Genomic DNA, 22,741 nt, shown 5'->3' with positions numbered 1-22,741 from the left:
TTGCGATTTCAAAGAGCCCAAAGTAAAGGACGCTCCTGCGTACACAATTTTAGGCTTGGATTTACATAGAGACTGAACGAGCTAGAATTGAAGGTTTTGTAAAAGACCTCGATAGTGATATAAAATTGACTCGTAATTAAGTATTTTCAAGTTAACAGGTTAAGGAAAGCTATCTTAAATCTTTTCATGCTAATCCATCTGAAAAAGGGATATCACGGATATTAAAAAATAATCTCTAGCGACGGAGGCTGAGAAGAAAATGTGCGACGATTCGTAAAGAAGTTTTTTGACGTATTGCCGTTGAAAAGTGTGGATAGGGAAGTAGCGTATTTGAAGAGAAGGCGAAGCGAGGAAAACTGATTTAATAATACGCTAGGATGAGCAACGGACTACCCCATCGAGGAGAAGCACGATCGAACGGCTTGACGGTAAAGCTCTCTCTGAGATTTGCTTCCATCCACCTCTTCTTCCACTCCCTTATTCGCGATTTCATATTTGGCGAATACTACGAAGATCAAGAAAAAAAGAAACAGAGGGAGAGAAAGAAGAAGAAGGAAAAGAAGCAACAACCAAACCCTTCGGAATGTAAGCATTTACATTTATATTTGCAAAAACGCGAGCATTCGATGAAGGAAAAGAGATAAAAGAAGAGAGAGAGAGAGAGAGAGAGAGAGAGAGAAATCCCGCCCTTGAAACGGCCAGACTTTCGTTATGGAATTGCTAATGACGACAAGGGCCGCCAGAATCGTTGCAATAACAGCTGCTCCCTGCCAATTCGATAGATAGGTGTGGAAAAATATTCTTCGATAACTGCGTTACGACGATAAGAGTTCTGCGTGTCTCGGGAACGATATCGATTCTTAAGGAAAACAACGAGATCATAAAGGCACTTATAAAAGAACCGACTTCTCCTTATTCTCCTTCTTCCACTCTATACATTGTACTCGTAAAAATTATATTTTAAAATATAATTTCCTTTCAATAACGTTAATCTCTATAAAAATTTGATTCTCGATTAGAATTGTTCGATACTTCCATTCAGAATTTTAAAAATTTGAAATAATACAGGGAAAAAATTCATATTATAAAAAATACTCATATTTTGTATTATGTAAAAATAATGAAAAAAAAGAATATTACAGATAAATAAAACCACACCGTAACGAAGTCATGAAACGTGAAAGTGATCTTTCTTCTAAGAATGCGAGGGGTGAAAACGATCGAGAGAACTTCTAATATAATGGTGTCAATTAAGACTATTTAGATGTTATGTCTTATCTTCGCGTTCAATAAGATTAATAATTATTAGATACAATGATTCGGCGGGGCATATATACACTCTTGTAAATCAAAAAAGAATTAAAGATTAAAACTATTGGATTAATATCCGGAATACTTTGAATATTTTATACCATTGCTTTTAGTGCTCCGCAATAACACACTCGTATGGAAAGAGAGAGAGAGAGAGAGAAAGAGAGAAAGAGAGAAAGAGAGAGAGAGGGAGAAAGAGAGAGAGAGAGAGCAGTAAAAAATATTTTGATGGTAAAAAAGAATAAAAAAAAATGATGCCATTTACACGTATTCGTTGACGAAAACTTTTATGTTTTAAATAAATGCAATCGGCGTTGATTCTTCTACACTTCACATTCTCACACAATGAGCCCAATTTGTACAATTTTCATAATAATTGTCTATTGTTATCTCAAAGTACTTCGCTAAACGAATATATTTTCTTCCATTTTATTTAATCTTTCGATTTTTTTACTACACAATGCAGTAAATATATAAATTATATCAGCGAAATATTTTATTGTAGCCTCTGGTAAGGTTTAAAACGAACTCGTAATGAGAGTTAAAAATTCAATATAACATTCATTCAATTCTTTATTGTAAATGTTAAGATCAACGATGATAATTTTATTATGCGACAGAAATAACAATATTTTAACAGTGTAACGACTTATCTACTCTCGCTTATATATGTAAAACCCGAGAGCAACTATTTCGTCACGATGATAGTTCTCCACCTTCGATAGTCTGACATGACAAAAAGTAATGTTAACAATTGATCTATTCATTATCATATATATAATATATCATAGAATACATGAAAAATTCGAAGTATTCATTAACAGAGTAGGCACTTGTATCATAACGAATCGATCGATGTTCAAAGCAATATCAAGTAGTTTTTTCGATCGTTAAAAGAAAATTCTTACAACCAAAAATAATTTACTTGATTACTATTTCACGCATATCATTTCTTAAGAGTGAAGAGTGTATTGTCTCTTTATTTCATGTTTTGTTGTTTAAAAACGTAAAGATAATATGATACACAGATTTGGATAACATGTAAGACGAAAAACAATAAATATTACTTCTTGTACTCTAACTGTAAACAGTTATAACCAGTTATAACCAGTATTATAGGCACTGAAAACAATTTTGCATGTGAGGAAGCATTAGACCACATAGAAACGTTTCCTATTATATAATAATGTAATATTACGTTAAAAATATAACGTTTCTAAGCTGCATTAGTATTGTCATATAAATGTTTTTGATAATAATTTAATTGATTTTCGCGTTTTTAATAAAATGTTAAAAACTTGCGTAATTATTTAATTTCGTACCACAGATGTATGCGTTATTTGTATTTGTATGATAGTAGTACAGTTGCAATGTATACGATACATTAACGATACCAATCGTGAGTATAATTTCTTTTCTATAAGAATGCAATTGATATTCCATCGAAATCTATGAAAAATGTATTGTTAATTACTGAGTATGTAATGAATGATAAATGATTTAATTGAAGACGAATAGAAGTAAACAGAATATTTCCTGCTTTAGACGAAAATAAGATGATTTAATCGAATGTGATACAATGACTAAAAAACTACGAATTCTGTATCATTAAGATGTATACATCATGATGCATATGTTTGACAAAAAATATTAAATTACATAAATTTAACAAGTGGTCGCACAAAGAAGAAAACAAATTATTGCATTATTAATTAATTATTGATATTTACAATAGCGATCTTCAAATAATCGATAATTAGGAACTACGTGATACATTACTAATATCATCGTGTCACTCATGATCTCAAGTGGAAGTCCAATTATGTTAGGCGATACATCAAACAAAATATATCCTTTGATGTAATATTATTTCATAGCATTCAGACTTGACGAAAGTACGTTACCCTGCTCGAAAACTTTTATACAGATAATAAAAGAACGATTGACTCTTCGTAAAATATAGAAATTATTTTTTTTTTAATTTGTATTTTCCTGATCCCTTCTATATTTTAATATAGCTTGCCATATCCTTAGTTCGACGCCGCCCCTATATGTATAATATAGAACTATATTAAACCTTTTTATAAATAGATTTTATATATTTAAAAATATAATAGAATTACCTTAAATTGAGTCTTCGAATATCATCCCTCGTAAGATAATTTAAAACGTCTTCCAAAGTGTATTCCTCATACATAAACTATAATATATATAATAATAATTACAAATAGATTATAACCAATTAATTTTTTAATATGAAAGATATAAACAATATTTACCCTATCGATCGAAACTTCATCTATTTGAAGATCTTGTAACCAATTTATAAGTGCTCCATCTTTGTATGAAGGATTTATAGGATTTGTATTTTCTATTTGTAATAAGTCTGATTGATTAGTCCCGTTTTTACAACCAGATATAGTAGAATTATAACTGCACAAAAATTATAACATAAATTTTCTTTCTCTTTCTATAAAAATTATTATAATAATTTTATTAAAAAAGTCAAACTACATCTAAGAATGCTTACCCTGATTCTTGTCTTAAAGCTTTTCTATTAATATTTTCACAAAGATGAGTCAATGTATTCATTTGTGCTCTTTGTTCTTCTAAAGCTTGCTGCAATAATACTTGGTATGATTTCTGACAATCTAACAATTCTTGCAATAACTTCATGTTTTCCATTTTTAAAGTGCCCATTTGATCATGATATTCTTTCCAATACTTGTTATCAACAGAATCTGCTATCTTCTGAGACTTTATAGAATTAACTGTTGAAACACCAGATGTAGAACCTTCTTCAGGACCTTGACCACCAGGTTGAACGCGCTCTTGTCCCAATAAATTTGCTCCAAGTTCTATAAAATCAAATCCAGAAAAAGTTCGTTTAAAATTAATATATTTGTTAGCTCTTCTTGATAAGAAGAGCTTGTAGTACTATTTTCAAGATTCTTGCTATTAGCAATTATTTTTCTATAAAATATTTTGAAAATTTTCATTAATATACTAAGATTCGATTTTACATATTCAATTTTATGATCTAAATTCATATCATGACCGCAAATGTACATGTATATATGAAAGTAAAAAAGAAGAACTCACCAGGCGACAATACTGTAATAGCTGCTTGAACAGCATTTCTTACTAAGTTATCCAATGCAAACATCCAATGTGGTTTAATGCTATGCATTCTTAAAACTTCATTTACTGCTGTTTGAAACAAGTAAATAGCCAGTTGAAGATGGTTAATCGCAGTTGAATCAAAATCTAATTCTTCTTTCAATGTGCGTATAGCTGTTATGATCACTTCTTGATTTTGTTCAGAAATATAGTCCTTTAATCCACGCATCAATAATATCAAATGATTCTAAAAATAATTTGATATTAGTATTTGTTATAATCTGTATTTATCATAATCTAGAAATATATATTGTAAAATTACCATGCGTAAAACAGTTTGGCCTACATCCTGATGTATACCTCTCATCCAAACTTCACAAATTTTTGTTTCATCTTGACTAAGAACCCTTGTCAGTGTCATTCTTCTCTGACTATCTTTTTTTAATAGGTAAAAGCCTTCTTGTTCTTCACCAGATTTATGTCCTGATTGCCCTGCAATGAATCGGACATTTATTCAGCTATTTTATTAACAAATTAAAAATTTTATATATGTGCATGCATGTACTTACCTCCTAATTCAACTTCCGGTGATAATAATCCACCAGAAGAACTTCTTCTAGTTATAGAAGCTCCAGTCACATCACTTTCACTTGTTTCTATTGATGGTGTATTACCTATTGTGCTAAAGATAGAAACAAGTAAACTATTATATTTATATATTATTCCCTATAGAATACACAAGTATATATTGTATACAACTATCTATTAAAATATTTATTTCAACATACATATATATTCTATTGATATATAATTTCTACTTATTTAATCACATAGATAAAATTAACATTATGGAAACAATTACTATAATTTATTTGTACCACACACCCCTGCTTAAATATTTTATATGTAAATGTTTGATAAAGCAATATCATTCACCACATGTAAGTTCAGCAATAAAAAGCATCACATGAATTTCTGCAGGAATTGTTTAGGAGAACATTATTATCTATAATAATGTGATACAAGGAAATGAAAAATTTAAGAACATAATTGTCTATTCATACTGTTGTAAATAATTTGTAAACGTTTCATAATATAAAGAATCAATAAATTTTATAATGTGTATATTCACATTACATCAATAATTTTCAATAAAGGTATCATACCTGTTAAAAGAAAGAGTTGCAGATGGCATGCTGATGGGAGACAGAAGGTGAGCTGGACTGCGCTCTCTCAATGGGCTTGACTTGGTTAGCCCTCCACTACATGCAATTCTTAATTATTAAATATTATATATAATAATACTTTGTTAATTATATACCAATTATAATTTGATCCAATAAACCTGATATCTTTGATAATATTCTTGTTATATAAAATAGATCATTTTAGTAATGTTAATTATACCATTATTTTATAAAAAAAAATATAAATATTAAATAAATAAATTAAATTTTATAAATGCTTTTTCTATATATGTACATATGTATTTATGTATCTACAAGATATTTATATATTTTATATTACAAGATTGTATACAATGTATGTATTCTTGTGTTCTATCATAAATAGATAATTATATCTCTAAGATATGAATATCTAAGCTTTTGGGACTACATATAATATTTAAAAGCAGCTATCAACTATTGACAATATCACAATGAAAATGTTGGCTTCAAAGCTTCATATATATCAATTTCAAGCATTGAATGATTGTAAAATGTAATGACTCAAATATAAATTACTCTCAAGCTCCCAAAAAAATAATATTTGATAATTATAAATATCAACAGTACCTGTCATCTGATTGTGATGTTTGCATTGGAATTGCAGTTACAATATGATTGTTGTTTGTTTTGTCACACTTTCCTAAACGATCGATTCTATCCGCAGGAACAGATATACTTCTACTAAAGTCTGGTGGTGCTGCTAATCTACTAGTTTTCTTTTTCCTATAAATATTAAATATAAAGTGAGTATTGTATGTAATATTAATATTTTAGTATATTGTTAAATAATTATTCAATAAATATAAAATGTCGCACTCATTTAAAAATGGATCTTCCAACAATTCGGCAGCAGTTGCTCTCACATCAGGATTTGGTTCAAAACATCTTAATATAAAACTTTTTGCTCTCTCGGATAATTCGGACGGTATTTCAGGATGTATTTTATAATATCCAACCTATAAGAGTAATGAAAAAATTTGATTATTATTAAATTTTTTAAAGGATATATCTTTTACTTACTTTGAATACAGCTGCTTGAGGAGAACCCAATTCGATAAATGGTGGCTTTCCTGTTGCCATTTCAACTATAGTACAGCCCAAAGACCAAATATCAGCCTAATGTCACAATTTATGTTAAAAAATTGTAATATATATTATATTATATAGAAATATATTTATACTTACAGGTGCACCGTAACCACGTTGACCTTTGTCAATAACTTCTGGTGCCATGTATTGTAAAGTTCCAGTGAATGTTTCAGTACTTGGACAAAGACCAGCCAAACGTTTAGACATACCAAAGTCTGAAATCTTAACTACTCCACTGTAAGTATTAACTAACACGTTATCACCTAAAAATGAAAACCAAGAGTATGTATGAATAAGTATTAAATATTTTATCAAAGATCATATATATTCGATTGCCTATATGTACTATATACCTTTAATATCTCTGTGAACTATTTTTTGATCATGTAAATATTTAAGTCCTTCTAAAATCTGTTTAGTGTAATATGATATTGTTGACTCATTTTCTTTTAATGGACCCCATTTAGAGCGTAGTAAAGCAGATAGACTTCCTAAATAGAAAAAAGATAATTGTATAAAAAAAAAAATAATATATATATATATATATATATATATATATATATATATATATAAATGTTTATGTGTGCGCGTGCATGCAAGAGCGTAAGAAACATATATCTTTTTATATAAAAATTTCTAATACTCACCTCCTGGGACCTGTTCCATAAAAATTTTGAAGTATCCGTCCTCACTTACCGATCCTAAATACTGAACGATATTTCTATGTCTTAACTGACTATGTAATTTAATTTCTTCGTGTAAAGGTTGAACATCTCCCAAATTCCGTTCCCGAATTTCTTTTACTGCTATGCGCACTTGGGTATTCAAATCACGAGCTGCGTACACAACACCATATGTTCCTTTTCCAAGTACTATTCTTTTATTTTGATCATCTAGTTCATATTCAAACTAAAAATATAAATACATATATATATATATATATATATATATATATATATATATCTTAGATTATATATAATGGATTTTTAATTGACTAATGTTATTTCTATTTACTATAAATTTACTGACCTTCATACGATCATCGGTCATGTAAGCATCTAAATCTGTAACCATACCTTCTTGATCTCTAGTCATTTCTAAGACCAAATCATAAAATCTTTGCCTACATTGTACAGATGGCAAATACATTTGGAAATCGTCAGAATTTTGATGAACGTATAGAAAGAGACATCTCTCATCTCTTTTATATAAACTCACACTTCGAATCATATTTGCAGTAAACAACCAATCATGTACTTGTTTACAGTTATTTTTCATGTTATCCAAACATAAATTCCATATTTGGATCGATTTTTCTTCCGCACCAAGATTGACATTCACATAACTTGGCATTAAAATTTTTGTTGGCTCTAACACTAGAAGCTAAAACAAAAAATATATAAAACAATACATTTTCAATAAATAGTTTAAAATAAAAAATTTATTAATAAAAATTAATCTAAGGACCTGCACAGAAAAGCATTTTATATTATTCTTACTTTGACCAAAAATGTACAGAAGCAAGCTGGTTTCGTAATGCAATACTATAAGCCATAGTCTTCCAAATTGAAAACTGGATCCTTTGTAGAACGATTCCATTTATCAACTTACTGGAAACCGTATACTATCTCCAACTTCCGGTTTTGTGGCTTCCACAAAGTAGTCCATCCAGAAACTAAATATTTGCTCCTCAGGTGAAACTTCAGCCTCTTCATTTTTTTTGCGAAATCTATCTATCAAGGATATGTTGCCTATAGTTGACTTCAGGTACCTATAACAAAATTGCTTTCATATAGAAAATTCATAATTTTTATACAAAAATTATTAAAAAATATATTAAAATATCCATTAAAGTAAAAAAATATATTAAATGTATTAATGTATTAATGTAAAAAATATATTAAAGTATTAAAAAAAAAGTATTAAAAAATATTAAAGTATTTGTTATACATACCAGTTGGGTGGCTTCAGTTTGAACATACATTCAGCAGCTTGAATAGCCTTTGAGTAATCTTCTGCTAACACACTAATCTCAAAAAATGTTGCAACATCCCAATAATCTTTTAAACTTGACAGGCTGCCCTTTTTTCCAATTAAGTTATTTAATACCATTCCTATATGTTGTAATTCTTCACTTTTTGAAAATTCATTTCCTGCTATAACTAACAGTGTAGCAAGATTTATACCGGCATATTCGTTTGGTTGAACCTAATGATCAAAAATTATAATCATGCTAAATATTATGATCCTCAATGTAATTTATAATTACTTTTGTTGACATGCATATTGTTATATATATAATGTTCGACAGCCATTGAATCAACTTGGAAAAATAGATTTGAAATCAAAACAACAAACGAAAATATTGATATCATAAGCTAAGAAATTGATAATTAATTTTTCTATTTGTATAAATAATAAGGGCGCAGACAATCACAGATATAAAAGAATTTTCATGATCAATAATAGTAATATAAAGAAAAAAATAAATGATAATAAACTTATATCATATACAAACATAAGTATAAGTGTAAAATAAAGAAAAAGCTTACAGAATAATAAATATGTTCAAATACATTTTAATACTTCTATATAATACTTGTATATATCATTATTATTTTGAATTATTTGAATTCCACCCACCTTAACTCATGTTTGTTTGTCAAAAATATAATCAATATTTCTAAATATTAAGAGCTTATAATATGGTAATATTCACATATCTAATCATATAGTACAAGTTCATCATAATCACATTATTTTATATTGGCTTGACTCCTACAAAAAGTTAGCATTGTTATATTTCTTCACAGTATAGATTTCCATACACAAAAGTTAATGTAGAGTCTAATTATTTCTTGGCCACTTATATGTACCTCAGGAATTATCAATTTCTTGTAATATTTTTAACATTTTTATCATTTTAATCTTATAAATTCATCATTTCAAAGCAATGCATTGGCTGAAGAATACCATATGTATAGACATATATATAAATATTACCTCAAAACCTTTTCTATACCAATGAATAGCATTTCTTAAACTTTCTTGATCCGTATGTCTACTTTCAACAAATTTATCCTTATATATCCTTCCACACAAGCACAGCATGTCTGGTACATGATTTTCTTTCTTTTCTAATGCCTTTTCAATAACTTTCAAAGCTCTTTCCCTATCTCCTTCTTTATTTCGTCTGTTTAGTGCAAAAGCATATAAGTAACGAATAGCAGGGGTATTTATATAATTTTTATGTGTAGGAATAGTTTTTAAATCATCTACTAATTGTACCATTGCATCATAACCCTAGAACAAATATATTATAAGTTTAAATATATTATCATTTTTTATCATATTACACTACATGTACAAATTACCTGTATCTCTCGAAATGAAATGAGTACATTAAGCACTACTTCTCCAGAAAGAACATTGGGATCATCCAAGCGCTTACGCATGTTGTTCAATGCTCTAGAGAGTTCTTCTCCTGAATAGGTTTCACGTGCTTTACGTAAATCTGCTAAGAATTTTTCTTTCATATGAGCTCTAAAAACATCAAACATGATGATAATAATATTAATAAAACGTACAATTATTATTCATTTGTGTTAAAGATGTGCAATTATATTTGATTGCATAAAGAACTACATTTAAATTAAAAAACAATTTAGTACTTCAAGTAATACAAAGATTATTCAGTTTAACGTAATACATACTTTAATAAAGATTGTGAGAAAAAGATAAGATAAGAATGACAACAAAATTTCTTTTTGTCTGTGATGTAATTACTTATGAATGCATATTAGCTTTTGTATTACAGATGGCAACAATTTATACAAAGTTTTATAAATATTTTATTTTATAAATATTTTATTTTTACATATTATTGTAAAACTTACTTGGATTGTACTTCAACATCTTGAAATAATTTCTTTAATTTTAGTGTAAGATGTTGTTTTGGATCTACGGATTCTTCGCCTGTAATTCTACTAGTTGCTGGGCAAGTAGCAACACAAGAACCACATTCTATTACACGATATGACACGAATGTATAACTACCACATGATAACTGTAAGAATTATTTCATTTATATTAGTTGTCTTATATATTACAATAAAATATATTAAAGCATTACTTTGGATGTATGCATGTTTCTTTAATGCAGCCTGTCACTGTCACAATTTAATTTGATAGGATATAATATACTTGGTAAGATATAATTTCCTATTATACTACAAATATAACTTTTGAATTTTAATAATTATTGTACTACAAATATAAATATAAATTGCATTATAGAACGAAAAATATAGAGCAATTTTGATTAGTGTGCACTGTCAGTAAGCACCATGGTAATTGCTATATTAAAAGCATGGACTCATTTTTCAACTCCATATATAGTAAAACTACATATATAGTATATGATAAGATTATTCATACACTGATTCTATCGAAACGAATATTACTCATCTATTTGTTAATTTAATTCGAATATTTTAAATAAACTTTTATGATATTAAAATTTCTTATGTGGTACAATAAATCCTATGAAAGATATTTGAATATCGGTGATAGTAACTGACAATTATTAAATGACAAAATAATAATATTTATTAATTATTTAATTATTAATAATTCAACACGAGAATAATGAACTTGAATATAATCCGTTAAAATGTAGATACAAGAATGACGAAGTATGAGACTTATGAAGATAATAAGACATCGCATTTACCGCATGTGCCGCATGCGCGCGAATCACCATGATCTCAAATAGGTTTTATCATAATATATATTTGTCTAACACTTGTACTATTGCCATTAGTAGATGAAATGACATAAATGATATTTATAATTCATACTTAATACCTTCGCCTAAGAAATTTAATAAAAAAAAATAATCATTCAAAATTTTAATTAATTTATATAAAACTAAAAGTACTTTAAAAGAGAATATAACCTATTAAAAAATATAATTAACTAAATTTCGTAATATGTAATAAGTATTTAATCAAGATATAGTAGGTTCGTTTCATAGAACATGGCTATTTATAAGACCTTTAATTAAGATTATTGCTTCAGTGTTTCTATTATAGTTCTGATAAATGGACAAGGTTATTAATTGATCATTAAACTTCCTATTGACACCTATACTTCTATGTTAAGAGAGTTTAAAACTTTTAAGTATTCTAAATACTTCTTAATATAATTTGTTATTTGTTTTTTCGTTTTATATTTATTAATAGTTACAAAAAATGTTTATTGAACGCATATTGATCTAGTGTATAATTTTTATATATTGGACTTTATATCATATATTTTGTAATTGTTATTAAAGCATACATACCTTAAGTCTAATTGTAGCTTCAGTATCTACATCGTTATGAAGCAAGATATTTTCTTTCATACCAAAGCTTTCCCTGACACCCAGATGATAAAATAGTGCAGATTGTTGTAACTGAATGCTTAAATCAACCACAGCTACATCTGCATTATAAAATGTATCCAAAACATTTGTTTCTCCAAAATCAAGCTTTTCAAACTGCAATGAAAACACGTTTTAAATTATATAACATAATAAATATGCTTATATTACTTGACGTACCTGTATATGATGCATGTTTGCATTCACTAAATGACATGCTTGTTTTACTTCTTCTAAAGCTCTTTTTCGTTGTGCAAGATGCTCTGGTTGTTGTAGATCTAATACACATGCTACATCCATTCTAGGCCTTCCTGATACTGTAGTATGTCCAGAAACATCGCTCTGTGTTCCAATACTATCTGTACTGGATATACCATCTACTATTCCAACTATACAAAAATAATATTTATCATACATACATTATATCTTTAAATAATGTGTAATATAATTTTCATGAAACATTATTATAAAATATATTTTTTAATACCTGGTACATCTATAGTATCTCCACAAGTGGACGGCATATTAACTATATACTTGTTATGACCGTCACTCTATAAAGGTAGTTTTCTTCAAATTTATAAGTCACAAATCTTGTTGATTAATTTACTCGTACTTTTCTCTGGACATTAAGAAAAATATATTTAAATCAATTACCGTAATCAGTGATATAACACATATATATAAAATTATATTGATAATATATACTCCAACATGCAAATATAAAATAAATTTTTATTTAGACTTTACAAAACTACTCTTATACATGAAATATTCTTTAAAATAATTATAATAAAATAGAAAATAGTTTATGGTATGGATTATCAAAAATTATAAATTACAAAAGCAAAAATATTTGATGACAGTCGCATTTGCTTTAGGATCGTCTGTATAATAAATTACTTTGAAAAGCTGCTGAATGAATCTTCACTAATTAAACAACTGCGATAAATGGAGTGATTTAATTTGTAAAGGGTTAAAAAACAATACCTTTTATGGCGTACATTATAAAAAATCTCTATCTGTTTCTTCTAGAACACACAAATCCGGGCTCGAGGTCGCGCACAAGTACAACCTACTGCAAGAAGTTTCTTTTCCTTCACACAGATGGTGCATACATAGTTCTTTATATCTTTCTCTCTTACTTTACTAATTCAAAAATAGAAACACTACGAGATATAATGGATTAAACAGAAATGAACATTTTATTTTAATCTGTAGCTAGATTAGTCAAAGTAATTATTAAAAATTTTCCATTCATTCATAAAATTTTTCATGAACTGGTTAAGTTTAATTTTCTATATAAATAACTGAGAGTAAAACTACAAGATATGTTAGAGAAAAATTTCAAACTGTTAAAGCATTTATCGATCATTGTCTTTATCGAGTGAAATGAGTTCTCAAAGAATATAAGAGATGCAGAGAAAGTCTTTAACGTTATTATTAGGATAGTATAAAGTCAATACGAGGATGAAAGACTATATATGTTCCTTTATATGCAATGAAAAATCTTGGATGAAAACAGTGCATGTTTCCCCATTGCATTGTAAAATTCTTTTGTCGATCGACTAAAGTCGACGAGTGAACAGGAGAGTATGCTAAGTTACATTTCAATATCACACAATGACATATATATGTATGTAAAAATATATAGTTTAGGGGGACCGGAAAGTAATGTCGTTTCTGCGCATGTCGATATTTAATTGTTAAAAATTGTTAAAAATTGTTAAAAATTTATTTGTTTGAATTTAATTTAAGAAAGCGACATTACTTTCCGGTCTCCCTAATATAAATGAATGTATTCTATGAATTTATATTGTATTGTAAAATACAAATAATTAGCCGGACTTTATATAATTAATTGCACGTTTACTAATTAGATATTATACATATGGTGTTTATACATATTTTAATCGTCTTTAAATTAATGCAAAATATTATGTAAAAGTGTGAGAATAGATTGAATAAGATTACAAAACACAATGAGCATCACTGATTCCATAATTTTATATTTCTACGCATAATAGAAACGCGTCAATTAAATTATTAATTCAATAATTTTAATGAAATAGTAATATTATGTGTAATGGCAAATATTTATTAAATACGTTCGTATTTTAAATTAGAATTAGTCACAAACTTAACATAAACAATTCAATATTCGAATTTCAGTCGACATTCTTTCATTATGTGTAGTACTTCATCTCGTAAATGTCGTAGTCATCCAAGTAAATTACCAATTTTCTTGAATTCGTTCTCTTTCAGAATTTTCTATATATTTCATATTTGTTGGTAGATATCTCTGTAACCAGTACTTCCATTAATCAGATCTGGTCCATCCTTATTCAGTTTAATAATTTCTTTATATTGGGTTTACCAATAAGTAATGTTAACATTTTAAATAAGAAAAACACTGAATAAAAAGTGATTTTTATTTAGATATAAAATACAATACAATTTAAGTACTAATTTAAGAACTAATTAGCTCCATTTACGTAATATGAAATTATTTAGTTTTCAACTGATATTTAATTTATCAGAAGAAATTTTATTCTGTTATACATATATGTATGATCATTTAATTAATTATGACATATAATATATAGATTTTTCTATCTCTAATTTTGTATTAATGTCTGTTATATAAAAGTCTAGAAGAAAGTATATTATAGCATACAAAAATTATTCTCTGAATTTTTATATGCAGCAATTTTTGATGTAACTTTATCATTGCTTAAAGTAAATAATAAATAGGTAATTTTCAATGCTATTCACATATGGAACTTTCTGTATCCAGTTTTAAATCAGTATTTTTTAAATGTTTCTCCATCCAAATATCAAATTTTTGACTTAGATCTTCTGACATGTAATTTTTCCAATCACCAATTTTGCCTTTCCTTATAAATTTTACATTAGGATTATTTTCATCAAAACCCTTTTCTTTTAATATATGTTCTAAATTTACAGCAGGATTTGTCGTCATTTTAGAGAATTTTAAGTGTTCGCTAAGTTCAATAATTTGTTCATTTGTTATTGTTTTGTTAAGAAATTTTGCTGTTTTTTTAATTATTTCAGCTTGATCCTAAAAAATGCAATTATAATTAACACATTTTAAAAACACATATAATATTGTTATAATAAGTACTCTCATCTGTAACCTTCATCATATCTTCATATGTTAAAAACAAAATATTATCTTGTTTTCTAGCATTCCAGAAAGGAAGTACGTGATTCCAGAATGGTCCCATTGGAACTTGAATATAAATTATCAAAAGCATTATCATTAATTTATATATATATAATATTATATATATAATTTATTTATATATATATATATATAGAGAGAGAGAGAGAGAGAGAGAGAGAGAGAGTGAGAGAGACAGAGAGAGAGAGAGAAAGAGAGAGAGAGAGAGAGAGAGAGAGAATGTACACACTTTTTTCCAGATGCCAGCATATTTTACGAGTAAAAATAAAAAAAATATCTTAAACATAATGTCGTAAACATAGATTCAAAAATGCTATGTTAAAAAGTTATAACAAAACTACGAAATAACAATAGACTGGTTTTTGTTTGATATAGTAAATGAATAAATTTAAGATATTTATCTATTTTAGTTCCATTTCGAAGTTCTTATAAATACAGAATTGACATCTATCAAAAATTGAATTAATTATATTCAAAATTTTTTTGTCGATTTCCTTTTATTTTGGAGAACCATATTACTACAATCATTTCAAGTAGCAAATAGCTTGTATAAACATATTAGATAATTACTGTTAATCTGTTCTTATATGTACTACATCGAACGAAAAACAAGCTGTTGTTATCTTATATTTCTGTTATAACTTTTTAATGTAGCATTTTTGAGACTATGTTTATATATTTTCTTTTCATTTTTATTTGTAAAATATGCTGGTGTTATTAGTTAGAAAAAAGTAAGGATATTCTGTATATATTCTATAATAATATATAACTTTTGTGTAATTAATACCATTGTCATTCACAAATAATTCCGCGAAATCTTCGAAGCTGCCTTTCATATCATGAAATACTTTACAGTAATGATAAAAGCTCACACATGTATCTTTAGGATTTCGGCTTATATATATAATCTGAAAGATAATAAATTTTTATAAGCGTTACTTTAGTTCATAAACATAATTAAATGTATGTTTATACTTTCGGTTTCTTCAAGTGAATATCTGTAGGTAATAAATCCCAAGGTAAATGTGATTTAATATATCGAGGTCGTGATGCATTTACAACATTTTCTACTGAGTCACCTAATTTTGAAAACCAATCTACGTAATTTCCTGTAACCATGAGGGCGGATGCTCTAAAACATATCAGCTGTTATGCCGTTTTGTAATTGAATTATTTACATTGTATTAATATCCTTACTCTAGCAACGGACTACGTATCACCAGAAGAGTTTTCGTGGTTTTATAATCAAAATTATTTCCAATACACCATACCATTTCTTGTACCCAATGACTACCTATAATGTAAATATTACTAAATATACTAAATATTACTTAATTTTATTATATTACAATTTTATGATTTATAATTTATCTCAAAAATAATTGAAAAATCAAAATTACCAGTTCGAGGATAAGAAACTACCCATATGTCATCTTCGTATATTTTCATATCTCTTATTTTTTTAGCAAAGAACGCATAATTAGGAGGTAATAAACAGTATCCTGGTTCTACTTTTAAAAAGCTGGATTTTACTCCAAACATATAATCCAATTTATCAGCAAAATTGCCTTCCATAGTTGAAAATATAATAGATTTTTTATTCACTATAATCATTTTATTTTAGTCAATGATAGTTACACTATACAATATAAGCAAAAAATAAAATTTGTTTATACTTACTCCTTGTTCAAAATATTTTACAAACGTTTAGATTTTGCATAAGCTGTACACTTATATACAGTTAAGAGATATACTGATTTAAAAAAGACTGTGTGAAGGAAATGTGCAAGTATGTCAAACCACTTTCGAAGCATTTTCATTCTACTATCTCCGTAAATTTTTTTTTTATTTGAAAGTATCAATCGTTCTACTTTTTTACATTTTTATGGAATGATATAGTAATTAATCACTAATATATTTATTTATGTGTTCATGTTAATAAATAATTCTAGATTTGAATTATTTTATTTTAAAATAAAAAAATAATATAAAGATAGATAAATTAATTATTTTATTTTAAAATAAAAAATAATATAAAAATAGATAATGATAGATAATAATAAAAATATAATAGGAAAATAATAAAAAGATAATCTAACGGAAAAGCAGGATGAATAAGATGTATAGCCTTGTTACATGTAAAAAAATATTTGTTTATTCATTTCATAATACGATATTTGTATTTATTAAAATTAAGATTCATTTATATACAATCTAGCTGTAGCCATTCTTTGTTCAAACATTTATATATGACCAGAGACCGTGTTACATTATCTGAAAATTGTAAATACGCTCTTAAAAATTAATAGCGTCATCATATTTATACAATTGCGTGTTGTGTCTGTATGTCTTCGTGGTCAGACCAAGAAACAGAGAAAATATCGGTTTAGATCACGGATGATGTATAAACTGTTACATATAAAACTATGGTAATCAATTCGGGTACGATGCACGACCGGTAATTTTAATCATGTAATTTATAACTAGCACCTGTCATTTACAATACAAAGAAAACTAGTAATATTTCTACCGTTTATATGATGGAATGGGTTGTTGATTATTACGAGTAGGTTAATAATTATTTATTATATGTTAACATAACGCATATGTGTGGTATTTATTATATATAGTGTGTGAAAATGCAAATATATGTAATTAAATTTATTTTGGAAGTTAAGTAAGTTTATTTTGAAAGTCAAGTATAACTTTACAAATATCTACATTTTAATCTACATTTTAATCTCCATAAAATAAGAAAATACTGTTTCTCAAATTTGATTGTATTTTATATTGTGTCTTCTGTTGATTAGAGATTTTCTTAAATATTATTAAAACAAATTCTGTCTCATAAGCTTGTATATACATAGTTTAGTTTTTTCAGGTTAGGTTTCTTTGTCCCGTCTTTATTACTTTGTTTCTTATGAAACATCTGTTTTTTTGTGTATTGTCATGAGACATGTAAAAGTTTTTAATACACTAAAAAGTATATATACAAGTCTTTCTATATATCTAGTTTTACATAGTTTTTAATTCTTATGTTTTTTAGTCTTCAGATTAAAAAAATTTTACTATTTTTGATATAATATTTATTTTATACATTTTAGAGATTTAAATTAGAAGGACCTAATATATAATATTTGGGAAAAAGAATATGCAATCTAGTAAATATCAAACAATGTATTCCACGGATGAAATTTTTGATGATCTTATGGATGAATGTAAATATACTGGATTGGATGCACACCTATCATATGCTTTACGAAACCGTATAGAAAAATGTAAAATTGAAACTCGGAGAGAAATTGTGTCTTATAAAATAGATGGATGTGCACCATTATTTATTGCCTGCAAAAGAGGTCATGTAGACATTGTAGAATATCTTATAACAGTATGTGATGCAGATATTGAACAGAGAGGAAACTATGCAGCGCCTGATGATAGATCAATACATTATGTTACACCATTATGGTGTGCTGCAGTATCTGAAAAACTTCCTGTAGTAAAGTGTTTGATAGCTCATGGTGCAGATATTAATGCTGTCTCAGATTCTGGTTCTACTACAGTAAGATCAACATGCTTCGTGACACGTATGGGTAATAGAATATATCTTCCTTAATAATTATAGATATATATATTTTTATATTATTTATTATCAAAGTTTTTATAATTTAATATATATAAGCAAATAGTACTGAACCAGAGATATAATTATACATAGATTTAAATCTATGTTTTATTGCCAAGATCAAAACTTATTGTGTCATTACTAATTGTGCTATATTGATATAGTATTGCATAAAGCAAGAAATGGAATATTTGATATACGACCAGAAAGATTCTTTTTTTATATTATTTTTTATTGATATATATTTTATATTTTAGATATTGTATCCTATTTGGTTGAAAATGGTGCTGACATATCAAAACCAAATTATAATGGTGGAACATGCTTAATAAATTCAATACAGAGTGTAGAATTATGCATTTTCCTTCTGCAGCATGGCGCTGATATAAATGCTAGGGATATTCATAATAAAACTGCTTTATATTATGCTATTCAAGAGAATAAATTTAAAACTACAAAACTTTTTCTTGAACATAATGCAGATCCTCATATTAGATCTCGGTGTAATGATGATGCACTTCAAATTGCTTGTTTAAGAGGGACCATTCCAATATTTGAATATTTAGGTAAAAGATTCATTACATTTAATGTTACAATAAAAATTTATATAATACATTTATATAGATTTTATTTATTAATACATATTATTTTAGTGGAAAACGTGTCTTATTCTCCAGAAAGATTAGCAGATGCTAATGAGTTAATGGGTTCCACATTTTTTTATGATCATAATGATACACAAATGGCTTTAAAGTATTGGAGAACAGCTATGGAAATTAGAAACTCTCACATGGTAGATGGTAAACCATTACAAAAAAAACCTGTGTTACCCAAACGAGATACTTACAGATATGCAATGGAATTTACTACTCTAGAGGAATTAAATGTAATTGCACTTGATATAGATGCAATGCGAATACAAAGTTTATTAATATGTGAACGAATATTAGGACCACATCATAAAGATACATTATTAAGGTTAATGTTTAGGGGAGCTTCATATGCTGATACATTAAGGTATATATTTTGATATACTTTGTTTTGATATAATATTATTTAATAAAATTTGTTATATAATTTTTTGTTATAGATATCAACGTTGCATAGATTTGTGGCGTAGGGCATTAGAAATTCGTGTCGAAAAAGATTCTGTAAGTATGCATTGTACATATATAACATATTAAAATCAAAAAGTATTTAATAAATATGTATAATAATATTTATAACATTGCAGATTTTGTATGCTGACACATGTCTAACAGCACAAGCTTTACTGAAGCTTATGATTGATTTAAATGAAAAAACTTTGGAGGTCATGAATCGTAATGGAAATAAAAAGGAGCCTAGATTCTGTGATGTAGTAGCTATCTTTAAGTTACTCTCAAGTCAATTAATAGATGCTAGAAAATTATTAGAGGTATTTTCCTAGAATTATACAATTATATTTATTTTTTACTATGATTTAATATGAAATCATTATAGATAAAACCAGTGCACAAAAGACAACAAGAAAGTTATGAACGCATCCTAAAATGTGTGACACATTTAATATATTTATTGATAGAAACAGGAGAAACTAATGAGGAGAAAACATTAACAAAACAACTAGTACATGAATTAGTTAAACAAAATCCTAGATCTGCACATGCAGAAGATACTCTTTTGCATCTATGTGTATCTAGTTTGAATACTATCAATACAAGTTATTTTACTACTGCTAATGCAACTCAGGTTAGTCTAGATTTGCTGATTATGTAAACATATATCACTAGTATATTATATAATATCACTAAAACAAATGCTAATAAAATTTTAGGTAATTTTTCCACGTTTGGAAGTTGTTAAGTTACTTTTAGAATGTGGAGCAAAAGTCAATGCACGAAATGAATCACGATCAACTCCTTTGCACATAGCAAGCAAAGTTAAAAAGTTTGATGTTCCAGTAAGTATGTTACATCTGTTTATTAGTATGTGGGATAAAACAATTTTATAATTCTTTTTTTTATATATTTTTTAAACGCAGCTCATAAAATTATTGTTGGATTATGGGGCTCATTTAGATACTCCAAACAAAGCTGGAAATACACCAGCAGATTTAATATCTTCTTATCCTGAGAATAATGTGAATCTTGTTAAATATATTAGCTTACAATGTCACGCGGCACATGCAATGTGTAAATATGGTATTGAGTGCATAGAATTGCCATCTGCATTACAAGAGTTTTTAGAATTTCACAGAGAATAAACATATATTTTTACAATAGTATGAAAGTAATGATATATGACATTCGACAAATTTAAAAAATCAAAAACGTGCATGTGTGTTTATACAAAAATAATATTGTAAGATGTGAACAATTTGAAAGTTTTCTCTAAGAAAACAGATAGGTGTGTGTACGTTATGCGTGTGATGAGTGGATCGATGCATACATTTTTAAACTACATCAAGTTGAGATAAGTATTAGGTTATTTTTATCTTTGCACTGCTGATGATATAGTGCAAGATACATGTTAATTTTTAAACAAAACTGTTTAAAAATTAGTCAGAATTTTTAAGCCTTCTCTTCACCGAAGTGATAACGCCTCTTGTTGCTGCGTGTTTCAAAACATTTTGAACAACAATTCATAGAAACATTTTTCTACACTGAAGCAACATAATCTGAGAGATAGTTGTGTTTTGTTTCCGTTTCTTTTTTTTCAAGACTATTTGCATTACACATTGGAAGAGCATTTATTTCTGTTTCCACATGTGGCCGCATGTTTCATATTTTTCTTTAAAATTTACTGCTTCGAATGGAAATAGCCAAGAAGCGGTGAAATTTGTTATTCAGAACAGAAATATGGAGAAACATTCGATAGTAAGAGACTTTTTCAAGATATATGGAACATCAACAAAAAATTCCTCATTTTTGCTTTAGTGGGAATAAAGCTTTAGAATCGTCGGTGCAGAGTTGTCAGTATCGTTAGAGTAGCCAGTGTTGTATTGTGCGTGTCGAATTTTTAATATATTTAAGATTAAATATATTATTATTATTATAACCACACACGATATCGCTTAGAAACCGATAGCTTATCATCCTGCTTTCTCCTTTTTGATTATATTATTACAAAAAAGTGATATTTCTTTTTAATTTAGCAAATACATTTCTTTTTTTCAGTTGTAGGTAGAGGCTAATAAAATATTCATCTTGAAAAGACTATGCTTAAATAGTTTTTATGAAATTGTTCATTGGATACATAATAATTGCTTAGAAGTAAAATTTAAAATAAAATTTGGTTTTCACTTATGAGTTTTAAAACACTTTTATACATTTTATTTATGTATATAATTCAAAACTATTTTTTAAGTATTGGCACTTTTCAGTGCAAAACTAGATCGCATGGTAACACAGTATTAAAATATTTACTTTCAGTACTAAAGATATTTTACGTTTGTAGGTACGACATTTATTTTCGAACTTTATATTTGCGTAATTATATTGTCTTAAATTTCTCTGGCCGTTGCAAATATATTAAAAAAATTGAGATTATTAAACAAAAAAGCCTGTAAAAGGTGATATGACATAAATATACGTACATAATAATAAGAAATTATATCTAGATGCATGCCACAGTACAAGTATATTAAGTTTGCAAAAATTACTCAAAAATCCAGATTATAAATAAATGAATATTAAAAATGAGATTTTGTAAATATATAATACAAGAATATATAACGAATACAGTACTTAATACGATTG

The 22,741-nt window shown here is 27.1% G+C and overlaps 3 protein-coding genes across 10 annotated transcripts; 1 reads left to right on the top strand and 2 right to left on the bottom strand.

The window, feature by feature from the left end:
* Window positions 1-1,808: 1,808 nt before the first annotated feature.
* On the bottom strand, window positions 1,809-13,282 carry Ask1 (apoptotic signal-regulating kinase 1). 4 transcript variants are annotated; one of them, XM_035872486.2, is made up of 24 exons: window positions 13,162-13,282; window positions 12,659-12,793; window positions 12,352-12,560; window positions 12,094-12,288; window positions 10,646-10,815; window positions 10,124-10,292; window positions 9,753-10,052; window positions 8,704-8,957; window positions 8,361-8,520; window positions 7,779-8,132; window positions 7,397-7,658; window positions 7,103-7,240; window positions 6,846-7,012; window positions 6,681-6,776; window positions 6,477-6,616; window positions 6,228-6,383; window positions 5,598-5,705; window positions 5,001-5,113; window positions 4,754-4,923; window positions 4,414-4,678; window positions 3,842-4,169; window positions 3,591-3,744; window positions 3,435-3,511; window positions 1,809-3,358 (listed from the first exon to the last, which is right to left on the bottom strand). In XM_035872486.2, the coding sequence occupies exons 2-24, from the start codon at window positions 12,693-12,695 to the stop codon at window positions 3,289-3,291; spliced, it is 4,092 nt and encodes a 1,363-aa protein (XP_035728379.1). In that variant the 5' UTR covers window positions 12,696-12,793; window positions 13,162-13,282; the 3' UTR covers window positions 1,809-3,288. The 4 variants fall into 4 exon arrangements, with proteins under 4 accessions (XP_035728379.1, XP_085521078.1, XP_035728394.1 ...); XM_085664952.1 differs by lacking the exon at window positions 13,162-13,282 and adding an exon at window positions 13,075-13,112; XM_035872494.2 differs by having other exon boundaries at window positions 1,812-3,358; window positions 5,598-5,693.
* A 1,435-nt stretch (window positions 13,283-14,717) lies between these two features.
* Window positions 14,718-17,215, bottom strand: St2 (Sulfotransferase 2). Its single transcript, XM_085664728.1, has 7 exons — window positions 17,057-17,215; window positions 16,777-16,980; window positions 16,574-16,670; window positions 16,352-16,508; window positions 16,164-16,284; window positions 15,330-15,424; window positions 14,718-15,253 (listed from the first exon to the last, which is right to left on the bottom strand). Coding segments are annotated over exons 1-7 (990 nt in total). The 5' UTR covers window positions 17,058-17,215; the 3' UTR covers window positions 14,718-14,938.
* A 380-nt stretch (window positions 17,216-17,595) lies between these two features.
* LOC118444521 (protein fem-1 homolog A-like) lies at window positions 17,596-22,668 on the top strand. 5 transcript variants are annotated; one of them, XM_035872913.2, is made up of 9 exons: window positions 17,596-17,942; window positions 18,481-18,963; window positions 19,259-19,567; window positions 19,655-20,018; window positions 20,092-20,152; window positions 20,236-20,418; window positions 20,484-20,732; window positions 20,818-20,943; window positions 21,025-22,668. In XM_035872913.2, the coding sequence occupies exons 2-9, from the start codon at window positions 18,528-18,530 to the stop codon at window positions 21,244-21,246; spliced, it is 1,950 nt and encodes a 649-aa protein (XP_035728806.1). In that variant the 5' UTR covers window positions 17,596-17,942; window positions 18,481-18,527; the 3' UTR covers window positions 21,247-22,668. The 5 variants fall into 5 exon arrangements, with proteins under 5 accessions (XP_035728806.1, XP_035728798.1, XP_035728791.1 ...); XM_035872905.2 differs by having other exon boundaries at window positions 17,598-17,818; window positions 18,481-18,969; XM_035872898.2 differs by having other exon boundaries at window positions 17,598-17,834; window positions 18,481-18,969.
* The last annotated feature ends 73 nt before the right edge of the window (window positions 22,669-22,741 follow it).

Source organism: Vespa mandarinia, chromosome 2 (assembly GCF_050613455.1).
Source record: "Vespa mandarinia isolate Hongniang chromosome 2, ASM5061345v1, whole genome shotgun sequence".
NCBI classification, from domain to species: domain Eukaryota; kingdom Metazoa; phylum Arthropoda; class Insecta; order Hymenoptera; family Vespidae; genus Vespa; species Vespa mandarinia.
The sequence above is the reverse complement of the archived record's forward strand: the minus strand, read 5'-3'. Positions and strand labels throughout refer to the sequence as shown.